The sequence below is a fragment of the Colobus angolensis genome, unplaced genomic scaffold (genome assembly GCF_000951035.1).
Source record: "Colobus angolensis palliatus isolate OR3802 unplaced genomic scaffold, Cang.pa_1.0 Scaffold17, whole genome shotgun sequence".
Taxonomy (NCBI): Eukaryota; Metazoa; Chordata; class Mammalia; order Primates; family Cercopithecidae; genus Colobus; species Colobus angolensis.
The window spans coordinates 4456038-4479170 of record NW_012114821.1 but is presented as its reverse complement, the minus strand read 5'-3'; the positions used below and the strand labels follow the sequence as shown (position 1 = coordinate 4479170).

At 39.3% G+C, this 23133-nt stretch overlaps 1 protein-coding gene across 1 annotated transcript in view; it reads right to left on the bottom strand.

Annotated features, from left to right (window-relative positions):
• PTK2 (protein tyrosine kinase 2) overlaps positions 1-23133 on the bottom strand; it is a 309021-nt gene that overhangs the window by 109090 nt on the left and 176798 nt on the right. Inside the window, exons 16-20 of the mRNA XM_011938127.1 lie at positions 14219-14302; positions 13081-13098; positions 7414-7470; positions 5548-5568; positions 4359-4456 (exon numbers count right to left, since the gene is read on the bottom strand). Of these exons, the coding sequence (XP_011793517.1) occupies positions 4359-4456; positions 5548-5568; positions 7414-7470; positions 13081-13098; positions 14219-14302 (278 nt within the window). The remainder of the gene's footprint in view (positions 1-4358; positions 4457-5547; positions 5569-7413; positions 7471-13080; positions 13099-14218; positions 14303-23133) is intronic.

The following is a 23133-nucleotide window of genomic DNA, read 5'->3' as shown; positions in this document are numbered from 1 at the left end:
AAATAAATAAATAAATAAATAAAGATTATGGCTATTTTAAAAAATTATCTTGTATTTTCGTAACTAAAATGGATTACGTATTTTAAAAGTGAATGAAATAAAGTCCACTAATCCTGCTATAGGCTGTGTGTAAGTCATGGTACTCTGGGAACTTTAGAATGCTTACCTATCAGGAATTGTAGAGATTACAGAAAGCTCAGAGATAATTTAGTTAAATTCCAGTAATGCAGTCACCTTATCTCCCCCCATCTCAAACTGAGGCAGAGCCAGATCTAAATTTGTTTGTTGTTGTTTTTCCCACTAAATTTGGATCCATTGCTCCTTCTACTCCACTTTGCCCCTAAGTGCAGAGTTAAGAGAATGTGGAATACAGATAATACACCCATAGTTTAAAAAAATTGAAAAAGGAGTAAAAACAGCTAAAATATATAATAAATCATACAATTTGATATAAGAACAAGAGTAAAAGGCTTTCAAAACTGAACTTTAAAACACTGAACTAATTTGGTTAGTTTATTGGTGGCAATTATCTGTTATTTCTGATAAAAACCTTTTATAACTTTTGGGTTATAAAAGTAATGCTCAGAGCATCACTAGTACACATGTAAAGGACATTTAAAAATGGGTAAACATGGAGTTACTGAGGAAAAAAATGGCCATTTGTAGTTTCCAAGCAGGGGTATAAAATAAGAGTCAATTTTCTCTGTTATTGTAACTTTATTAGAGCCATCTCTGTTCACCTGCTACTATTCTAGTTCAAAGACAGTTTCTTGAGTAAGCATGTCTGTCATGTGCCACAAAGTAACATTTTGGTCAATGATGGACCACATATACCATAGTGGTCTCATAAGAGTATAAAGAAGCTGAAAAATTCCTACTGCCTAGTGACATCATAGAAATCAAATTTCTTATGTGATCATGGTGATGCTGGTGTAAACAAACTTACTGTACTGCCAGTCATACAATAGTACATAAATTATGTATAGCGATTAATACATGATAATGATAATAAACAACTATGTTACAGGTTTGTGTATTTACTATACTTTTTCTTTTTCTCTAATATACTACACTTTTAATTGTTATCTTAGAGTGTACTCCTACTTATTTATTTTTTAGAGGCAGAGTCTCACTCTCTTGTCCAGTCTGGAGTGCAGTGGTGTGAACAAGACTTACTGCAGCCTTGACCTCCTGGACTCCAGTGATCTTCCCTCAGCCTCCCAAGTCACTGAGACTACAGGTGTGCGCCACAAGACCAGGTTAATTTTCAAATTTTTGTTTGAGACAGGGTCTTACTAAGTTGCCCAGGCTGGTCTTCAACTCCCGGGTTTGAGTCATCTTCCTGCCTCAGTCTCCAAAGTGCTGAAATTACAGTCATGAGCCACCACACCAGCCCCTTCTACTTATAAAACAAAACAAAATAAAACAAGAAGTAGTTAACTGTAAAACAGCCTCAAGCAGGGCCCTTTGCAGGTACCCAGAAGGAGGTACTGCTGCCCTAGGAGATGACATCTCCATGCACATTACTGCCGCTGAGGATCTTCCGGTGGGACAAGGTGTGGAGGCTGAAGACAGTGATGTGGATGATCTCGGCTCTGTGTAGGCCTAGCCTACTGTATGTGTTTGTGTCTTAGTTAAGAAAAAAGTTTAAAAAATTTAAATAGAAAAAAGCTTAAAAGGTTCATGATGTAAAAAGGTTACAATAAGCTAAGGTTAATTTAATAAGAGTTTTTAAGATAAATTTAATGTAGCCAAAGTGTAGTGTTTATAGCCTATAGTAGTGTACAGTAATAATCTAGGCCTTCACACTCCTATATGAGTGTGCCATTATTTTATACTTTATACTGTATTTTTACAGTATTTTCTGTATTTAGACATATGAATACCATGCGCTACAACTGCCCACAGTATTCAGTACAGTAACATGCCATACAGGTTTGTAGCCTAGGAGCAACAGGCTATATTATATAGCCTAGACATGTAGTAGGCTAGACCATCTAAGTTTGCGTAAGTATACCATATAATGTTTGCACAATCATGAAATCGCCTAACGATGCATTTGTCAGAAAGTATCCCCATCATTACACATGGCACATGATTGTACTATTAGTCTAAAATGTCATTTAAAAAATCACCAATCTAATTTAAAAAGACATGCAATAACAAATTGTTGGTGAAGACGTGGAGATCTGCACTCTTATACACTGCTGCTAGTAATATAAAATGGTACAGCTGTGTTGGAAATCATTTTGGCAGTTCATCAAAAAGTTAAACACTCCAGCCTGGGCAACATCATGGAACCCTATCTCTAAAAAAAATAAAATAATTAGCTGGGAATGATGGCACACACTTGTAGTCCCAGCTACTTGGTAGGTGGGAGGACCACTTGAGTCTGGGAGGTTGAGGCTGCAGAAAGCCATGACAGAGTATGACCCTGTCCTTAAAAAAAAAAAAAAAAACAGAAAGAAAAAGTTGGCTGGCTCAGTGGCTCATGCCTGCAATCCAGAAGTTGGAGACTAGCTTGGGAAATGTAGAGAGATGCTGTCTCTACAAAAAAAAATTAAATTAGCTATGTGTGGTGGCGCTTGCCTGTAGTCCTAGTTACAAGGGAGGAGAACTTGAGTCCAGAAACTTGAGGCCACGGTTAGCCATGATTGCATCACTGCACTTCAGCCTGACTGACAGAGCAAGATCCTGTCTCTCTCTCTCACACACACACACACACACACACACACACACACAGAGTTAAACAATAGTTACCACATGATGAAGCAATTCCACTAACAGGCATATACAAAAGAGAACTAAAAACATATATCCAGGGCCGGGCACAATGGCTCACACTTGTAATCCCAGCACTTTGGGAGGCCGAGGCAGGTGGATCATGAGGCCAAGAGATCGAGATAATCCTGGCCAACATGGTGAAACCCCACCTCTACTAAAAATACAAAAATTAGCTGGGCGTGGTGGTGCACGCCTGTAGTCCCAGCTGCTCAGGAGGCTGAGGCAGGAGAAACATCTGAACCCAGAAGGTGGAGGTTGCAGTGAGCCGAGAACACACCACTTCATTCAGCCTGGCGACAGAGCAAGACTCCGTCTCACCAAAAAAAAAAATATATATAATATATATATTACATATATATTATATATTTCCACGGAAAAACTCATATATGAATGTTCACAGAAACATTTTAATAGTCAAAAAGTAGAAACAACCAAAATATTCATCAACTGATGAATGGATAAACAAAAGGTGGTATATATCTATACGTAAGAGTATTATTTGACAATAAAAAGGAATAAAGTACTGACACATACTGCAACATGGATGAATCTTAAAAACATTATGCTAAGTGAAAGAAGCCAATAATAAAATCTCATAGTTTCATTTATACAAAATGTCCAGAATATACAAATCTATAGAGACAGAAAGTGCAAGAGTGGCTGCCAGAGGCTGGGGAAGGGCGGAATGGGAATTAACTGCTAATGGGTATAAAGTTTCTGAGGTGAAGAAAATGTTCCAGTTGACTGTGGTGATAGCTGCACAACTTTGTGAATATACTGAAAAGCACCAAATTGTATACTTTAAAAGAGTGAACTTCATAGTAAGCAAATGATACCTCCATCAAGCTATTATTAAAGCAATCTTTTTTTTTTTCTTTTTTTTTGGGACGGAGTCTCGCTCCGTCGCCCAGGCTGGAGTGCAGTGGCGCCATCTCCGCTCACTGCAAGCTCCGCCACCTCCCGGGTTAACACCATTCTCCTGCCTCAGCCTCCCTAGAAGCTGGGACTACAGGCGCCTGCCACCACTCCTGGCTAATTTTTTTCTATTTTCAGTGGAGACGGGGTTTCACCATGTTTGCCAGGATGGTCTCGATCTCCTGACCTCGTGATCCGCCTGCCTCGGCTTCCCAAAGTGCCGGGATTACAGGCGTGAGCCACTGCGCCTGGCCTAAAGCAATCTTTTTAAAAATATATTGATCTCTTTTGGAGGGTAAATTGGGGCAAATTAACGTTTCTCTCTCAAAAATGCGGGTAAACTAGGTATATTGACTGTTTCTGACTCTCGTCTGATTTGCTAATTCCATCCAAAGAACAGTCACCTATAAAAACTATTACCGATGACAAAGGCTGAGAGAGTAAAATGAATAAAAGGCCCAGCCTTGTAGGAGCTATTGTTGCCACTTTTTGGTTTCTGACTATGCCAAGTATAAGTTGACATTTATGAAGAGCTTTATAAAAGACACCTGTAAATATTAATACCTAGAAGAACTAAGGACTCATAAAGACAAACAAAAGCAATTTAAAGTTAAATAGTCAAAATTAATCTAGTTGTTTGGTAGTCTTAAAAGACTTACTGGACTCATATAAACGCCTTGATGTACATCTCCAAATTGGCCTTCTCCAATACATCGTCCAAGTTCTATTCTTTCTCTTTGAATCTCATAATCCCTGGCTGCAAAACATAATTCACATATTAATACTTAAGTAAAATATTCCAAACGTAGAACTAACACTTGACATATTTCTTGATCATCCATAAGTAAAAGTTTCATCTGTGGCACATCAATCTATGAAAATGAAACAGAGTGGAATTCTCTTAAACGATATTTTCACAGGAATTCATGTAATTAGTTATGGTATTAGAAACTACTGAAACAAAGAGTTCCACTAAAGGTAGATATTTTTCATGTTGTTCCTAGGAGTTTTTACATTTCTGATTTATTTTATATCTATTTGATAGTTTTCTAAATAATTGCTCCAACTATTAAATTATATGCTTAATTATTAAGAACTATTAGTATGAAGGCTATAAAAGCACAGTTATTTAAAGCAATTATTTTACAAATAACTACAGTTTGCAAATATGGAAGCAACATAAAATTATGTCATAAGTAAACTTTATGTTTTGAAAGTTTAAGAGTTTTCCACTTCATGATAATCCTAGCTCTATATTACTCATGGAGCTAAAAGAGTTTAAAGAGGTAGTTTCTCAAAATTAAATCAAAATTAGATGACTCAAAATCAAGGTTGGACATATCAACATTATAAATCATAAATACTTTATACTTTTGAGACGATCTGCCCCAAATTAATATATTGTTATTGTAATTTATACAAAAGAAATTATTCAGTAGGTTTTTGAGGCACATGGAAAGAAAATGCCCATTAGGAATGTAATAGATTTAATTATAACCCATTTAGCTACTTTGTATTTTGATTTATTTCAGGTAAGAAACTCATCTCCATAGGTTATCGCATATATATTCCAGTAGTGTAATCACCAATGAAATACACCAAGAGCCAAATATTTTTACATGTTCTCCCTGGTTTATCAAATTATAAACACAGAACATTCAACCCAAATTTTAGATAGTTATTTTCCTCTTTAAAATCACTTTAGCTAGTAGTTCCATTGATTTAACAGTATGAGTAAACCAATGACAAATAGTTTAAAAATAAGTTAACCAAAAACTGAAACATCCCATATCACTCCATAGGTTGCAATTGCAAGCAAATGCAGTTAATTTAAAGGAATCCTGTTACCTTCATCTATTCCATAGCTTTCTGTATTGCAATTAAGAGAGAAAAAAATTGAAGACCTTGCTTAGAAATAACTAATAGCAATTAGGTTGGCAACACAAACTTGAAGAGAATATTTCAATAATAATTTTTAAAATATTTTAAGCACAAATATGAATTTAAAAGAATTAAATACAAGTAAAAACTAAATATCTTCAAGTTAACTCAATGTTAGTTAAACAATGCTTTAAAGTTCCTATCTCATCAGTTTCTATAACTTATTTTTGTGGGGTATGGATGAAATCCATGTTGGACATTTGCTGCTCAAGTATAAATAATAAATATAAAAATAAAAACTGGAGTATCTGCAGGAATGTACAAGTGACTATATGGCTAATCAAAAAAGTAAACAAGTGCTTTGATATTTTTTTCTTTCTTTTTTTTTTTTTTCTGAGACAGGGTCTCACTCTGTTGCCCAGGCCAAGTGCAGTGGTGCAATCAGGGCTCACTGCAGCCTCGACCTCACAGGCTCAAGCAATCCTCACACCTCAGCCTCCTGAGTAGCTGAAACAACAAGCGTGTGCTACCACACCCACCTAATTTATTTTGTTTTTGGGAGAGACAGTATCTTGTTATGTTACCTAGGTTGGTAACATACTCTTAGATTCAAATAATTCTCCTGCCTCTGTCTCCCAAAGTGCTGAGATTACAGATGTGAGCCACCATGCCAAAAAGTTAAACCTAAGTTTAAACATTTTTCCAAACTGATACTGGCAATCAAAATGTACACACAAGTTTCAGCTCTGGCCTCTTTTGAATAACTCTCTAGTCAAGACGCTCTTGAAAGGGGACATAGGTCAACAGGGCACAATGCACACTTGAAAGGCAACACTGGGTTGTTTCTCTTCATTCTGGTAATGCTTCCTCAATGTATACAGAACATTCAAATAAGAATATTTACAAGAATATTTATATAACACAATAAGGCACCTATAACATTTATTTTACAAATATATATGGCTCTACTAAAATCAGGCCATTCAGATTTTGAATTAACTACTAAGACTTCTGAAGACTCTTTAAAAGGCAGGTTTAATTTTTTTTTTTATACTCAAGCCAGTACTGTGTGGAACATTAAAAAAAAAAAAGAAAATTAAAAAATAATTTTTTTTTATGCAAATGAAATTTCAAGAGCTTATCTAATTCAAGATCCGGAGACTACACACTCCAACATGAGACCTCGGGCTTCAAGACTTTCCTTAATCAACAAGTTGCATATCACAGAGAGAAGGAGAATCTTGACATTTCCGGGCTCTATGAAGGTCCTTTAAGAGTTCTGTTTCTCTCCCCACACTTCCCATCCCTGAGGTGTACAGACTGACGATGGTTAGAAGCTATTTGTATTGGTTAGTCAATGGCAACAAAGAATAAACAATTTCAAGGGGGAAACTGCAAATCTTTGAATATATGTATGTGAATGTATGGGTATACGTGTGTGTGTATGTATGTGTATTATACATATATGTGTGTGTATATATATTGTGTGTGTATACATACACACATTCACATATATACTTAACCAATAATACTAACTTTCTACAGACAGAAAATACCCTAATCAATAAAGGTTCTACTGTGATAGAGTCAGAAAACAAGATTACAAAAATCCTGTAACTAAAAATTGTTACAGACATTTGAGTTTTAGGCTTCTGACCTTAGAGTGGGCATATGTAAGTAATATAGAATGGTAAAGGTTGAAAAGAATATTTCTGTTCAGCACCCAAGGAAGTATTAAAAATGGCTCTAAAAAGACAGTAAGTATCAATAACTTTTAAATGCAAGGAGGTATCTGTCAAGTCTGAGCAAGAACAAAATCAGAAGTTTACTTACTTGAGGGCATGGTGTAAGTATCTTCTTCATCTATAATCTCAGCATAATCATCTGTTTCTGCAGGAAAAGAAACAGATACGTTGAAAGAGGTTAAACAACTGACCTCCTGGTATTTCATATAATTAAAATAGGCAAAGTGATCTGCTTAAATCCTCTACCATGCTGAAATATTCTTAAAACACTATTACTCAAATTTTGCTCACACATGAGTCATTTACAGAAATAAAAGTGACATCATTGTCCAATACGTTATAATACACAGACTTGTTTATCGGAGAGCAAACAGGGCTAACACAGAAAGCCCTTGTAAAAAAAAAAAGAAAGACATGAAACAACTATGTATATGCTTCAAATTAACCAAGCTACCAACCGCAAAGCTCTTCCTCAACTACACCAAATACATGTTTAAAACTACAGTTGTCTACTGGGCTTTCTCCAAGTAAGACCAGTATCTCCAAAACACAGTATTTGATTTTATTAACAATTAGACTTGACAGCATAATCTGAATGGAACCTTTAGAAAATAAATGGCAGCCTAATTTTTGAGATTAACTGTGCTAATTCATTCCATTTGCTCAGGGTTGAGAAATGCAACAGGAATTTGTTTCCTAACTTTCAAACTCAGATATTTTAGGCATTAATGTCAAAAGGGTAGATCTAAAAAGAAAAAAAGGAGAATAAGCAGCATATTGAAATGAGGTTTTCTGAGATCGTGGCAAGAAGTTCCAATGTATCTATCTACTCTTTTGGGGTAACACACCAACTTAAAAATCCACCACTATATTAACAGGAACTTTAAAAATACCCATCTGAAGAAAACAGTCATTCATGTGGGTAACAACTATACTGAAAAATCACTTCAGCCTTGTCTTTTTTCTTTTTCTGGAAAAAGGAAAATCTTTAGCTGCTCCATGTATAAGGATTTTAACTGCTGGGCCATTCTTGTGAGTCAGTAAAGCAGGAACAGTACTTTGTGATACATCATTTTCAAGGAGCTCTATTTTGATATTTTGACCTAGCATCCTTGTTTGACACCAGAGAAACTAAAAGCTAGAAGTTCTTTCTTCTGTGCTGCCTTATTACTGCATTCAGATATTAAACGTATAGAATTCAAAGAAAATAGAGAATATATGTGGTTTACAGTCACTGGGATATCAATCATTCCACATCTATGGTAATGACTGAGATGAAATCTACAAGTGGAAGAATTCACTTCTTATTATATAATCATCATTAAAAGTGATTACAGCAAAAAAAAAGTTGGGGAAGCAGAATATAACACCAATGAATCAATTCTCTTTGAGACAGTTATTATTTGTAAACTATTCCTAAGTCCTATATTACAGGCAGACAATCTATATTATTCTTTTACATTTATAAGAATACTCATATTAAAAAAGTTTTAATAGACTCCAAATCATACATTCTTTTATTCTGTATTTCTCCCTCTGAATCTGTTTTCAGCGAACCCTAAGAACAGTAAATTGGCATCTGTAGGCCTATAGCTCTGCTTCTGTGTAAGATGGCTTATCAAAAGACTCTGTAAAAGAAAATTTGGGGATGGAAGAAAGCTGTTAACACACTTGCAACAAAAAGGACTAAGCAAGGGAGGAATCTACTCTAATAGCTAAGGCAACAGAAGCCACACAAATGGCCATTTGCAATCATTTCTCTTTTGATTCCACAGTTTAACATGCTCAACTTTGGGATGCTCTCCTCAGAAAATGAATGCAACTAAAACTGCCTTTCCACACAACAGCCCTGGCACCCTCACTGCTTCCTTTCATATAAAGCATGTGCCTTTAGAAGTGAAGCATATGAGTTGGCTCTGCTGCAGCAGGATTTTGGGAGACAGAGCCACTCAAACTCTGCACTTCTGCTTCCCTTCCCAAGGCTGCCCTGTAACCCAAACTGCTGAAGAGTCTCTACAACCCTGCAAGTAGCTCATGGCGTTACTAAGCAAATGTTTTGCACTTGTCACCACAGGTACCACAGCTTCATATGGCTGAAAAGGTTCATTAAAAGCCTGTTCAGAAACCCAAGTCTCTCAGGTGACAGGTTGTAAAATGCCTTAATGAAGAAGGGTATAAAGCTGCTGCTAACACCAGTGGCAGTGACCTCCAACTGAGGGCTTTACCATGCACCAAAGCTTACGTCGGCCTAGAGCCAATTCTGGGTTTAGCCACCTATTCAGAGATCTCTCCTCAAACTAATTTGCCCCCATCTCATTGTTCTTAATCATGTTCCCTGGCTCATTTTCCTCATTACCTATAACAACCTGATATAATTTTGTTTCCTGTGAACTGTATGCCCACCTCTCCAGAATCGAACAGCCACCAGAGTAGAACCTTCATGTATCTTGCTCAACACTGTGTCCTCAGCAGCTAAAGCAGTGCCTAGCACAGAGAAGGTCCCTCAAGAAACACATGTTAAACCAAAAGAATGAATGCAGTGCAGCAATCAGTAAAGGAACACTGTACCCCTAGGAAACTAAGGCAAAGGGTTTAATCTGTGTGAGGCAGCACAGAAGTGAATGGTAGAGCTGCAAAACATGTGACAAAATACACAAACCCATTTGGGGAAAAACGCGTGCGCTCTGGAAAGCCACTTCACCTGGCAACGCTTCAACTGTGCCCTCATGGGTAAAATAACAGCACCCACCTTGTAGGGTTGTTATGAGGGTTACAGGAGACACAACAGAAAGCCGAGATGTGCCCTGCACATAACAGATCATCAAGCAACAGTAGCTCTTCTTATTGTTTTGCTTCTTCTGAAGGCTCTCTGAAAAGGACCTGGCAGTTGAGGATCTAGGATTCCCGTGTGCTGATACTCTCAGCCAGTCTTTTTGGTTTGACAGCAGTCCTTCAGGGACTGTCTCATTTTATAAAATCCTCAGTAGAGATACCAACCTCTAAAATAATTGTGAAGGAGTAAAAATAAATAGGCTAATACGTATCAGGCTAGCATACATTGTGGAAAATATCATGTTGCATATATTTCAGTTAATTCATACAATCACAAGAGAAAATCCGTATATTTCATGGTTTTTTTTTTTTTTTTTTTAGCTGTATGAATTGTATATAAAATCTTTGTGGATATATCAAAGCTGTCTGGGAATTACTTATATTTGGGGTGCAGGTGTGTGTACTATTAGGCAATGTGAACAGAGAATTCATGGAGTAAAATCAGCAATGTTGCAGGTACACGATCTGCAAAAGTTTATAACCTTCTACATACGAGTTTTCAAATTGTAATACGTGGTGTGTATTTCTAAGAATTCCTTTTTTGTTGTTTTTGAAGACAGGGTCTTGCTCTGTCGCCTAGGGTGGAGTACAGTGGTGCAATGTTGACTCGCTGCAGCCTTCACCTCCTGGGCTCAAGTGATCCTCCCAAATAGCTGGGACTACAGGCATGCACCGCCATGCCTGCTAATTTTTTATCTGTTTTGTAGAGATGGGGTTTTGCCATGTTGCCCATGCTGGTCTCGAACTCCTGGGTTCAAGTGTAATTCCAGAATGCTGAGAATACAGGCAGGAGCCACTTCACCCAGCCTTCCCAAGAATTCTTGACATTGATGCGGTTGTATTTTGCTTTTCTTTCCTGGCTTTTAGGATTGTGAGATAGTATTACATTGATATAACAGGTATTTTTACATACTCAAGGGCCCTAAAAAATTGGAGTCCAGCCTGAAACTTCTGGGCCCTTCACATTTAGTGTAACATAGTTTAAGGAAAGTAGAAAAATTACTCCCAAGGTTTAATTCAAAAAATAAGGAAAATAAGAAGAAAAAAGGAAACAGGTTCAAAGCCTGGGCACAAAGGAAGCTAGGTCTGCATTCTATATTTAATAATGGCATTGACTACTAATCGTATTATTGGGAGCTTACCATATACTAGATTCTGTTGTAAATAATTACATATATTGTCATTTAATCCTCAGCAAAATGCTTTGAGGTTGTACTATGATCACCATCCCTATTTCACAGGCAAAACACTGTAGCATACAAAACAGGTGGGCCACATTTGGTCCATGGGCCGTACTGACCAAGAATAAGTGACTAGCTTCACAGCTCAGCTTATTCACCTGTAAAATGGGTTAAATACACTTGCCCTGGCTAATTCATAGTATTCAGAAATTCATAGGTGGGGAAAATACATGAAAATGTTTGCAGACATTTATCTAAAATTTGATGCTTACAGAGTAATCCTCACAACAACCACTTGAGACCTTTCCCAGATGAAGACCCAAGAGATAAAGCAATTTGCTCGTAATCCCTCAGCTGGTTAGCTGCTGACCAGATGGGGCAGTGGAAAAAGGGCAAGGCTGGAGCCTAAGGCCTGACCACTTGCCTCTAGCAGCCTTACAGTCCCTCTTCATCCTTTGATTATCACTTTCCTCACCCGCAAAACAGTGAGGACAATACCCAGTGATATTCTGAGTGACTGCTGTGAGAATGAGAAATCAAGTCAGTAAAATGTCATGTGCAGAAAGCTCTTGATGAATTGCAGCTGCTAATTTATTATCACAGAATCAGTCTAAAAATGAAGCTCAAATCTCTGACTTCAAATCCTGTGAAGAACATGCACTTTTAAGACCTTTTACTGAAATTGCTTAGCTCGTTATACTCAAGTTATCAATATCTCTATCCTATTGCAAAAATGAACATAGGTGAAATCATCAGTAAAAGCATTCTTTCATTTAATCAGGAGGAAAAAAAACCCAATTCCTTCTTTTCTTTCTTTTTCTTCTTTTTTTGAGACAGAGTCTCGCTCTGTCGCCCAGGCTGGGGTGCAGTGGCACAATCTTGGCTCACTGCAAGCTCCACCTCCCGGGTTCACGCCATTCTCCTGCCTCGGTCTCCTGAGCAGATGGGACTACAGGCACTCGCCACCACGCCCGGCTAATTTTTTGTGTTTGTAGCAGAGATGGGGTTTCACCATGTTGGTCAGGCTGGTCTCAAATTCCTGACCTCAGGTGATCTGCCACCTTGGCCTCCCAAAGTGCTGGGATTACAGGCATGAGCCACCATAACCGGCCACGATTCCTTCTTAATTTTAGTTTATAAAATCTTACTCTTTTAGTATAAAGGAGTTTAGTTTCATGCAAGCAGTATATCAAGTAGATGGGAAGCCTAAGACATAGTATGTGATTTAAAATTTTTAAATTTCTACCTTAAGTGCTATCTACTGTTTAAAAAACCAGTTATCATTATTGCTGTTATTTCCCTAATTCTGTTAGTTTTTGTGAGTCTTTAAAATCATTTTTCATTCTTTCCTTTCTACTATCTCATTCCCAAACTAAGAATTATCACATAGATACTATACTTGTGAAACAGTCTATGGACCTCTACCATTTACGGCTTTCAAGTGTTACTAATTTTGCTTTTGACATTTTTTTAAGAACTCTCAGAAAAATTTTAATAATGAAATCTAGAAAATTTACTAGGAATACATACAACTCAAAGTTATCACTAAAATGTGATTAAGAAATTGATGTTATCCTTTCCATGCCAAAGCCCTAAGCAATTTTTAAAATATCATTTTTGCATACCATTTTGTACTTGGTTCTGTTCGATCAAAAGCACATTTTGCCTTTTATTAAATACTAAACTATATTTATTTCCATAATTATCATCGCAGTAACACAAAATGTGAAAATAAATATTACCGTCCCCACTAATTTCATCTGCAGATCCAGGTGGCATGCAAAGAAAGGGAAGTAGGGAACAGAGGGAGGGAGACATAGGAAGGAGAAGAGGGAAGAGAGGGGAAAACACTATTAAAATGACAAGTAAACCAAAGTGTAAGAAAAATAAAAAAAATTACCCCCCAGGGTTTAATTCAAAAGATAAAGAAAGATTGTAGTGGTAGTATGTTTACTTGAATCTGAGGGCATAATGCCAAGTTTAAAGCTGTCAATGTATTACATGAAATTACACAGCTAAAGTATTACAGATTGTAAACTGGATTCTGCCACACTAAGCAAAGTTAATTTGACTGCCTCTTACAATTAAATTTTAAAAATGGTTTCTACCTTCCTCAAAGGGAACTTGTGTCCCCTCAGATAAAAATGCAAATAAACTAGTTATTAATCTGTATGTTTAGTTACAAGAAGGGAATAAGCCCTCAGCAAGCCCATTCCAATAAGCCAGTGAGATTTAAATATTACAAGGTAGACACAGGCCAAGCCCACTACTATAAACTGTGGGGAGTGCGGTACTTGAAGCTCTGCTGACAACAAAGGTTCCCATTTAAGTTTGCACGGAAGAAATTTTGTTTTGAATAGTTTGGAGAAATTACTATTTCAATTATTGTAAATAATCTTTGCTTTCCTAGAAAATGCTCCAAATGGTATAGCTGTCTCTACTATGCAGCAGCCCTGTCTGTCCCCAAAGCATTAAAAGCAGACAACTAGGGAGTCACTATGACCATTCTCCTTCATTCAGTTGCATGCTATATTAGGAAATCCATAATGCAAAAAGTGTGATCCTGCTGACCTCTGTGGGAAAACACTCAAACAGCACAAATGAAACTGAGAAACGACTTCTTGCCCTGTCATGCATTTAAAAACCAGCAAACAGGCAAACAAAAAATCTTCTCTTCAAGAGAGTAACCCAAAGATGGTCAGACATAAAACCGTGCCCCCACCCCAACCCTGTTATTGCTTCTGAACAATGAACAGCACATACACTAATATTCGATAAAGCTACGATCTGTTCAGGATAATCTATAAGCATCAAGTTAGAGTTAGTTTCTCTGGAGTGCTCTGGTTAATAGGAGAGCCTGTGCAAATATGAGAGCAGTACCCGTAGAAGGAGGATCATGGGAACAGAAGACCAAAGGGAGAAAGCGCCTAGCTTTCTTAACTTTATGTTGGCAGTGACTGACTCCTTTATAAAGAGGCAAGAGGGGAAAGAGAAAAATAGAAACAAATTATTTCAATACAAAAGACAACTTTTGTTACATTTAAAGGCTTATCTATAAAAACAGATACAAAATTGCAATGCTTTTATTTTGACCATTGGCATGCCTTATTTCTTACTATGATTGACTTGAGTTTTAAAAAACATACTAATAACTTAAAATTTAATTTCCTGTAGATTAGCACTTGATATAGAAACAAGACTTAAGACTCTCCCAGCTCTGTAGAGCCAGCCAATTGAACATTCAGATATTTTTCCAAATGACATTTAAAGGAAAAAACAAAGACCAATAAATAATTCAAGACTTTTGTGAACACATTCAACCATAAAGAAAAAAAATAGCAGAAAAATAGCAGTTCTTCATTTGTGAAACAGTTTTATGAATAACTTTCCCCAAATCATTATCAAAGACACTCACAGCTCTTGAGTTATATACTTTACATAAATTACGTTAACATAAAAACCAGTGATGAGGATCTTTGAAAACAAAGTTGCAAAACCTCTACTAGCAATATTGATTCATTTGCTCACTCATTCACGTACTCAAAGCTCATTTTAGAGTCAAAAAGCTGGATCAATAAGACACATCTCAGCTCTCCAGAAGCATACAGCAAAATGAGAAAACAAGCAGCAAAATGAGAAAACAAGGTAATGGCAATAGTGAAAGTGAAGTCAAAGCCAGGGATGCAGGGATGTAGCCCTTTAAGATGTAGCAGTCATTAACATATGACAGACACAGGTAACATCAACATTTAACTGCATACTCACAGGGTATCATAAAGAAAGATCAGAAGTATGGACCCAAGAACAAGGGTCAGGACTGTTTGCCCACCAAGATGGTAACAATCTTACTGACATTGTCAACATATTAGGAACAGAAATGAGAACAGAAATGTACACTTCAGTAGTATTTTTCAAACGGCATGCTTTGATCCTATTAACATTTTCTGTTTGTTTGTTTGTTGGTTTGTTTTGAGACGGAGTCTGGCTCTGTCGCCCAGGCTGGAGTACAGTGGCCGGATCTCAGCTCACTGCAAGCTCCGCCTCCCGGGTTCACGCCATTCTCCTGCCTCAGCCTCCCGAGTAGCTGGGACTACAGGCGCCGCCAACTCTCGCCCGGCTAGTTTTTTGTATTTTTTAGTAGAGACGGAGTTTCACCGTGTTAGCCAGGATGGTCTCGATCTCCTGACCTCGTGATCCGCCCGTCTCGGCCTCCCAAAGTGCTGGCATTACGGGCTTGAGCCACCGCGCCCAGCCTGTTTGTTTGTTTTTGAGAAGAAGTCTCCCTCTTGTCTCCCAAGCTGGAGTGCAGTGGCGCAATCTCAGCTCACTGCAATCTCCGCCTCCGGGTTCAAGGGATTCTCCTGCCTCAGCCTCCCGAGTAGCTGGGATTACAGGCGCCTGCCACCACGCCCAGCTAATTTTTGTATTTTTTTTTTTTTTTTTTTTTTTTTAGTAGAGTCAGGGTTTCACCATGTTGGCCGGGCTGGATTCAAACTCCTGACCAAAGGTGATCTGCCCACCTTGGCCTCCCAAAGTATTGTGATTACAGGCATGAGCCACTGCACCCGGTCAATCCCATTAACATTTACTGACAATTTCATCTTATTGTTTGATTTGAAAAGCTACCTTTACACACACTAAATTTCTGGAGTTTGTATATGATGGCCCTAGAGTAAAGTATAAACTGGTCTCTTCAGTTAAGAAGATGGGCCTGCCAGCCTGTGTAACAGAGCAAGACCCTGTCTCTACAAAAAAATTCCCAGGTGTGGTGTCGTGCACCCGTGGCCCCAGCTATTGAGGAGGCTGAGTTGGCAGGATTGCTGGAACTAGGAGGTAGAGCCTGGACCACAGAAGCAGAGCCTCTGAACTCTACCCTGGCGACAGAGGGAGACCTTGTCTTGCCAAGATGGGCCTGACAACTGGATGCACTGTTTGATGCGGGATGGGATTTTGGACTGGAGGCTGGGAAAGGGAAAGATCAGGAAGCAATAGCGATACGGGACATTATTGGAATGAAATAATTTGGACTATGGATAAGAGCATTTCTTCAGAATTAAATTTCCTGATTTTGATAATTATACTCTGATCATATAAGATGACATCTTTGGTCTTAAACACACACTGAAATGTTTATAAGGGGCACCATGTCTGTAACTTGCTTTCACATGATTCAAGGAAAAAAACTAACAACAACAAAAAACCCTATAGAGTAATAAAGCAAGTGAGCCAAAATATAAACATAGTGAACTGGAGGAAAGAACGTAAGAGACATCATGTTACTATTCTTACAACCATTCTCCAAGCGTAAAGTTACAGAAAAATAAAAGATACAGTTTGGATTCAAATACTGGCTCAATTACTCATTCTGACCTTGGATACATTGCTCAACTTCTGTTCCTTGGTTCTCTCACTTGTAAAATGGGGTCATAACGGAAGCCACCTCCAGTAAGGAGGTTGGGAAAGGATTCCATGGGATTCTCTGGGCACCTAGAACAGAGTAACCACTCCACGAGTGCTAGCTCTTCTTACTTTTCTCCTGTTCATTTCTAAATTGGACTGAATATTCTTTATACTAACTGAAAAAGTGAATTTTCTAAAAAAGTATAACTCTTTTTGAGTAATGCCAAGAATATTACCACACATCATAAAAACAAAAACAAAAAGGATTAGGACTTTTACTGTATTCAAGATAATCCCTTTAATTATTGAATACCTGCCATAAACTAGGCATACCATGTAGGTGCTGGAGTTAGAGCAGTGAACAAAACAGACACCCAAACTTTCAAATTATTGAGCTTACGTTCTAGTAAGGGAGAAGATAAAATAAGCAAATTATATGGGATGTCAACATGTAAGTGCTAGGGAAAAACCAGCAGAAGAAAGAGTATTTTCAGGTGGGGCTATCATTTTAAATATGGTGATTATGGAGGAAGTCATCTGCAAAGACTTCAGGAGGAGAGGGAAAGGACCATGCACACATCAGGAGAGGCCAGTGCAGCAGACACACAAGCCTTGGCTCTGCAGAGGTCAGTGTGAGCACATGCTGAGGAGCAGCAGGGAGGTCAGGTGAGGAGGATGAAGAGTTGGGAGTGGGAAGGGGGAGGTGGCACTGAGACACACTCAGTGAGGTATCAGAGTGTCTAAGACCTCTTAGCTCATGGTAAGGGCACTGGCTTTTATTCTGAATGATGTCAAGAGTCATTCAGAATATTAATATTTCCTTTTATAGGAAAAGAGTTCCTACATTGTTTCACAAATTCTAGGAATGTGAAGATAATGGGTAAGGCCACTAGTCAAGAAAAAAATGCCTTTCAACAATTGCTCCGGGCCTGGGTGCAGGATAGGGGTGAGGAGGGCATGACTGAAGCCCTGCACTCCTGCCTCTCTGGGCCTGATAAATTTTGCAGACCTCACATACCTCAGGCTGCTCTGAGCAACTTTTCCTTTCTCACCAGTCCAACTTTCTTACCAGTCCAACAGTGATTACGCTGGTTCATATTTACCTCAGTCTCAACTAGCTTATTGCAATCCTACCTATTCCCTTTTAGAAGGCTCCCAGGAAGCCTTTGAAAAATGACAGACGATGTCACTCTTCTCATTCTCTGTTCTGTTTTGTACTGAGTTACTTGTTCTCTTTGGCTTTTGGGGTACAGGGATTACTCCATACTGTGAGGGAGAACTTGACCTTTGTATGTGTGGCAACGTGTAATCAATTGGCAAGTCACCAGCAAAAGTTGCAGTTTTGGAGTGGCTAACAGTGGTCACAGTGAATGGTTGTAACTGCAGAGGGCTACTTATTTCTCTACACATTTAGATAAGAAAAGCAAAATGTGAACACTTGGAGGCTAAGGAAACACTCACCACCAAGGGGTAAGACTCCTATGGCAGATGGCAGAATGGGCTGATTGGTGTTGGGTCACCCATCGGCATCGCAGGAATGTCCCTGCAGCATGGAACACTGTGGAACATTATGTAGCCTGGTCCTAATGTCAGAGTCATCTGAACCAGAGCAACTCCATCTTGAATAAGGGCTCGGTAAAATAAGACTGAGACCTCCCGGGCTGCGTTCTCAGGTGGTCAGGAATTCTAAGTTACAGGATGAGACAGGAGGTTGATAGAAGATAAAAGTCATAATAAAGACCTTGCTGATAAAACAGCTTGTGGTAAAGATGCTGGCCAAAACCCACCAAAACCAAGATGGTGACAAAAGTGACCTCTGGTCATCCTCACTGCTTAGGATATGCTAATTATAATGCATTAGCATGCTAAAAGACACTCCTACCAGTGCCATGACAGTTTACAAATGCCATGGCAAGGTCAGGAAGTTACTCTGTATGGTCTAAAAAGGGAAGGAACCCTCAGTTTTGGGAACTGCCCACCTCTTTCCCAGAAAACTCATGAATAATCCACTCCATGTTTAGCATATAATCAAGAAGTAACTATAAGTATCCTTAGTCCAGCAGCCCACACTGCCGCTCTGCCTACGGAGTAGCCATTCTTTTATTCCTTTGCTTTCATAATAAACTTGCTTTCATTTTACCCTATGGATTTGCCTCAAATTCTTTCTTGAGCCAGATGCAAGAACCCTCTCTTGGGGTCTGGACAGGAACCCCTTTCAGTTAACACCATGGTATTTCCCTCTTTTGGGTGAACCAGGATTCAATGTAAAAGTGGGAACCAGGCATGGTGGCTCATGCCTGTAACCCCAGCACTTGGGGAGGCAGAGGTGGGCAGATCACCTGAGCTCTGGAGTTGGAGACCAGCCTGGGAAACACGGCAAAATACTGTCTTTACAAACAATACAAAAGCTAGTCAAGTGTGGTGGTGCGTGCTTGTAGTTCGCAGCTACTTAGGAGGGTGAGGTGTGAGGTATGTTTGACCCGGGGATATGGAGGTTGCAGTGAGCCAAAACCACACCACTGCACTCCAGTATGGACAACAGAGCAAGACCCTGCCTTAAAAAAAAAAAAAAACAGTGGGGTCCTTGATTTTTTTTTAAGACAGGGTTTTGCTATGTTGCCCATGCTAGTCTCTAACTCCTGGGCTTAAGGAATCCGCCTGCCTCAGCCTCCCAAAGTGCTGGGATTATAGGTGTAAGCCACCATACCAGGCCCTTGATTTTTACGCTGGGCCTTCCAGTTATGCCTGCTTTTCAAATATTTAAATATTAGGCCTTGAAAACTGAGCTTTATTTGCCCAATTCATTAAAGGGCTCCAACTTGAAGTCAGTAATCTAATTAAAAACAAGCTAAGTTGAAAAGAACACCTATCAAAATAAATCAGTCTCCAAAACACAACTTTCTGACATTTAGCTGCCTATTTTGAAATCCTCTGTCAAAGAAATTTACACCTATAAAGGAAATTACCATTTTTAAGGACATCTTCCCCACTGCACCTAAACCACTAAAACATTATCTTCATGTTCCTGGAATCTGTGATATAAAGAACAATGGACAATCAATAGTTTATTATTATTATCATTGAGAGTCTTGCTGTGTCCATCCAGGCTGGAGTGCAGTACCGTGATCTTGGCTTACTATAACCTCCGCCTTGCAGGTTCAAGCAAATCTTGTGCCTAAGTCTCCTGAGTACCTGGGATTACAGGCATTCGCCACCACACCCGGCTAATTTTTGTATTTTTAATAGAGAGAGGTTTCACCATGTTGGCCAGGCTGGTCTGGAACCTCTGACCTCAGGCGATCCGCCTGCCTCGGCCTCCCAAAGAGCTGGCATTACAGGTGTAAGCCACCACACCTAGCCAATACTTATATTATTTTAATGCAAATTCTTGGTAAACAATTGAAGGTCTGTTCTTTTTTCCTTTACAAATCCACTTGTAATTGCCACTAATCAGAGTACATATACAGGGCAACTTCAATCTATGACTCGGTCTTCTAAATATATTCCCGGTGTAAACCTTAAAGGAAAAAGTTTATGCAAAATTAATATAAGTACAGAGTTTATTTCTAGGAGCAATTTGGATTTGTCAATAGATTGGATACAGAAGAAAACAGAGAATAGCATCAAGAATAACCCCAAGGATGATCTGATCAGCCAGAAGGAAAGCAGTGCCATTTAATGAGTGGAGAAGGGGAGAGAAGCAGGCTTGGTGTGAATATCAGTTCATTTCGAGTATATTAACTCTGAAATGCTTATGAGATACCAAATTCCACATGGTGAGAACGCAGTGGCCACAGGGTCTGGAGTTCAAGAAAGAAGTCTGAAAAACTAAGATAACAATCTGAGAGTCACCAGCATAATTAAGTCATGAAACACAATGAGATCCCCAAGGGGGTGACCATGGCTGACACAAAGTGTCAGAAGAACTGAGTCCTGGGATCCTCAGGCATGAAGTGTTGAATAACAAGGAGTGAGGCAGGAAGAATATGGTATTCTGGAAGCAAAAGCAGGGCAATTTCAATAAGGAGCAACATTGAATCACAATAACTCACATAAAGAGTTCTTCTATCATAAGGGGACCAGTGATGTCAGAAGGGGGCTACTAAGGTGGGGAAACCACAGTGGGTGATGTGCAAATGAAACTTGAGCTAACCTGAGTAAGCCTGCCAAACTTAACCTGCCTTGTTTGCTGTATGAGGCCATTATTGTATTGCTATCAATAAATACTGGAGACTGGGTAATTTATAAAGAAAAAAGGTTTTCATTGGCTCACAGTTCTGCCAGCTTTATGTAAAACATGGTGCTGACATCTTTTCGGTTTCTGGGGAGGCCTCAGGAAGCTTACAATCATGGCAGAAGGTGAAGAGGGAGCAGGCACATCACACAGCAAAAGCAAGGGCAAGGGGTGGGGAAGAGCCACATACTTTAAAGGACCAGTTCTAATGTGAACACAGAACCAGAGATCACGCATCACCAAAGGAATGGCCCAAGCCATTCATAAGGGATCTGCCTCATGATTCAAGCACCATCCACCAGGCCCCACCTCCAAAACTGTGGATTACATTTCAACACGAGATTTGGGCAGGGATAAATATCCAAATGATATCAGTTGCTTTTAGTCGCTTAGATTTACAAACTCCCACTAGCAAGTCAAATAGCCAGACAATCCATAACTAAACCCCCACTAGCTTCCTGTAGGTCACTGCAGTAACGGGTGCTTTTAGTTGTTTTTCAGAAAGTAGAGGGCAGCTTTTGCCCAGCTCAAACAGCTTGAGGCCACCGATCCTTCAAATGGGCTTATGCCAATGCAGGAGAGATGAACATATGACATCAGAGCTGCAAACTCTTCCCTCAGATCATGGTAATGCTACCATTTTCTGAACATGCATTCTATGAAGAGTCAGGAAGCCTATGTGTGTGCAGATCACTTATTAACTCACTTTTCCTTATACCCAATCACTTTTTCCCATGCCTTCAACTGCCCTGCTCCTTTATCCCATAAATATCCCTAAAACTTCATCTTTGGGGAGGCATATTTGACATTTGTTCTCTTATCTCCTCACATGGCAGCCTTGGGAATAAGATCTTTTCCCTTTGGCAAAACCTGTTGTCACAATGATTGGCTTGCTGCACATAGGGAAAAAATCTAACAGTAGTAGAGCAGGGAACATTCCTGACCAAGTAACAAGTGATAGAAGGTAGACTGGTAACAAGTTAGACTTAATTGGGCTGGGCCTGGTGGCTCATGCCTGTAATCCCAGCACTTTGGGAGGTTGAGGCACATGGACCACTTGAGGACAGGAGTTTGAGACCAGCTAACATGGAGAAATACTGTCTCTACCAAAAATACCAAAATTAACCAAGTGTCTGTAGTTCTAGCTACTCAGGAGGCTAAGGCACAAGAACTGCTTGAACCCAGGAAGCGGAGATTGCAGTAAGCCAAGATCGCACCACTGCACTCCAGCCTGGGTGACAGAGAGAGGCTCTGTCTCCACAAAAAAAAAAAAAAAAAAAAAGCAGGAGATCTAATTGGGTGAGGACAAGTCATCTATTGTATCTATTGTGAGACCAAGGCAGGCAGCACTTATGGCTGGCAAATGCTGGAGGTTTAAGGAAAGGTTCAAAGTGGCTGTGAGACAGAACTGAAAGTAAGACCAAAGCAATGTGATTGTGCTACTCACTTTAAGGTTCAGTTGTGCTACAGCAGACATGAGACAGAACGAGCTGGCTTTATTGGCAGTGTTTCTGCCAAGTGAGTTAAAAACAAACAAAACAGTAGGGCAGAGATGATGAGGACGTATGCCAGGGAAGGATACAATTATCAATCAGGGCTTTTAGGCTTGTTAAGAAACCAGGGAAGACACAAAAGTGTGATGTAGACAGCAGAATGGGGATGGGATCAAGGAACAAGCTAAAAAATTGGAGGTGGTGGTCAGAGAGGGCTTTCTTAAAATTGAAATTATAGGAAAGTTATAGTTGTAGATAAAGTGTAGGCCCTACAGGAACGAGAATAGCAGACAGCACCATTGGAAGAATGGAGAGAAGAGGTGCTGGGGCTGGACACAGTGGGTCACACCTGTAATCCCAGCACTTCGGGAGGCCAAACAGGGGAGATCACCTGAGGTCAGGAGTCTGAGACCAGCTTGGCCAACACTGTGAAACACTGTCTCTACTAAAAATACAAAAAATTAGCTGAGTGTGGTGGCACACACCTGCAATCCCAGCTACTCGGGAGGCTGAGACAGGAGAATCGCTTGAAACCGGGAGGCGGAGGTTGCAGTGAGCCAAGATTACGCCACTGCACTCCAGCCTGGGCAACAGAGTGAGACTTCTCTCAAAAAAAAAAAAAAAAAAAAGACGTGCTGGAAGAACTGCCTACCATGATTACTGAAATC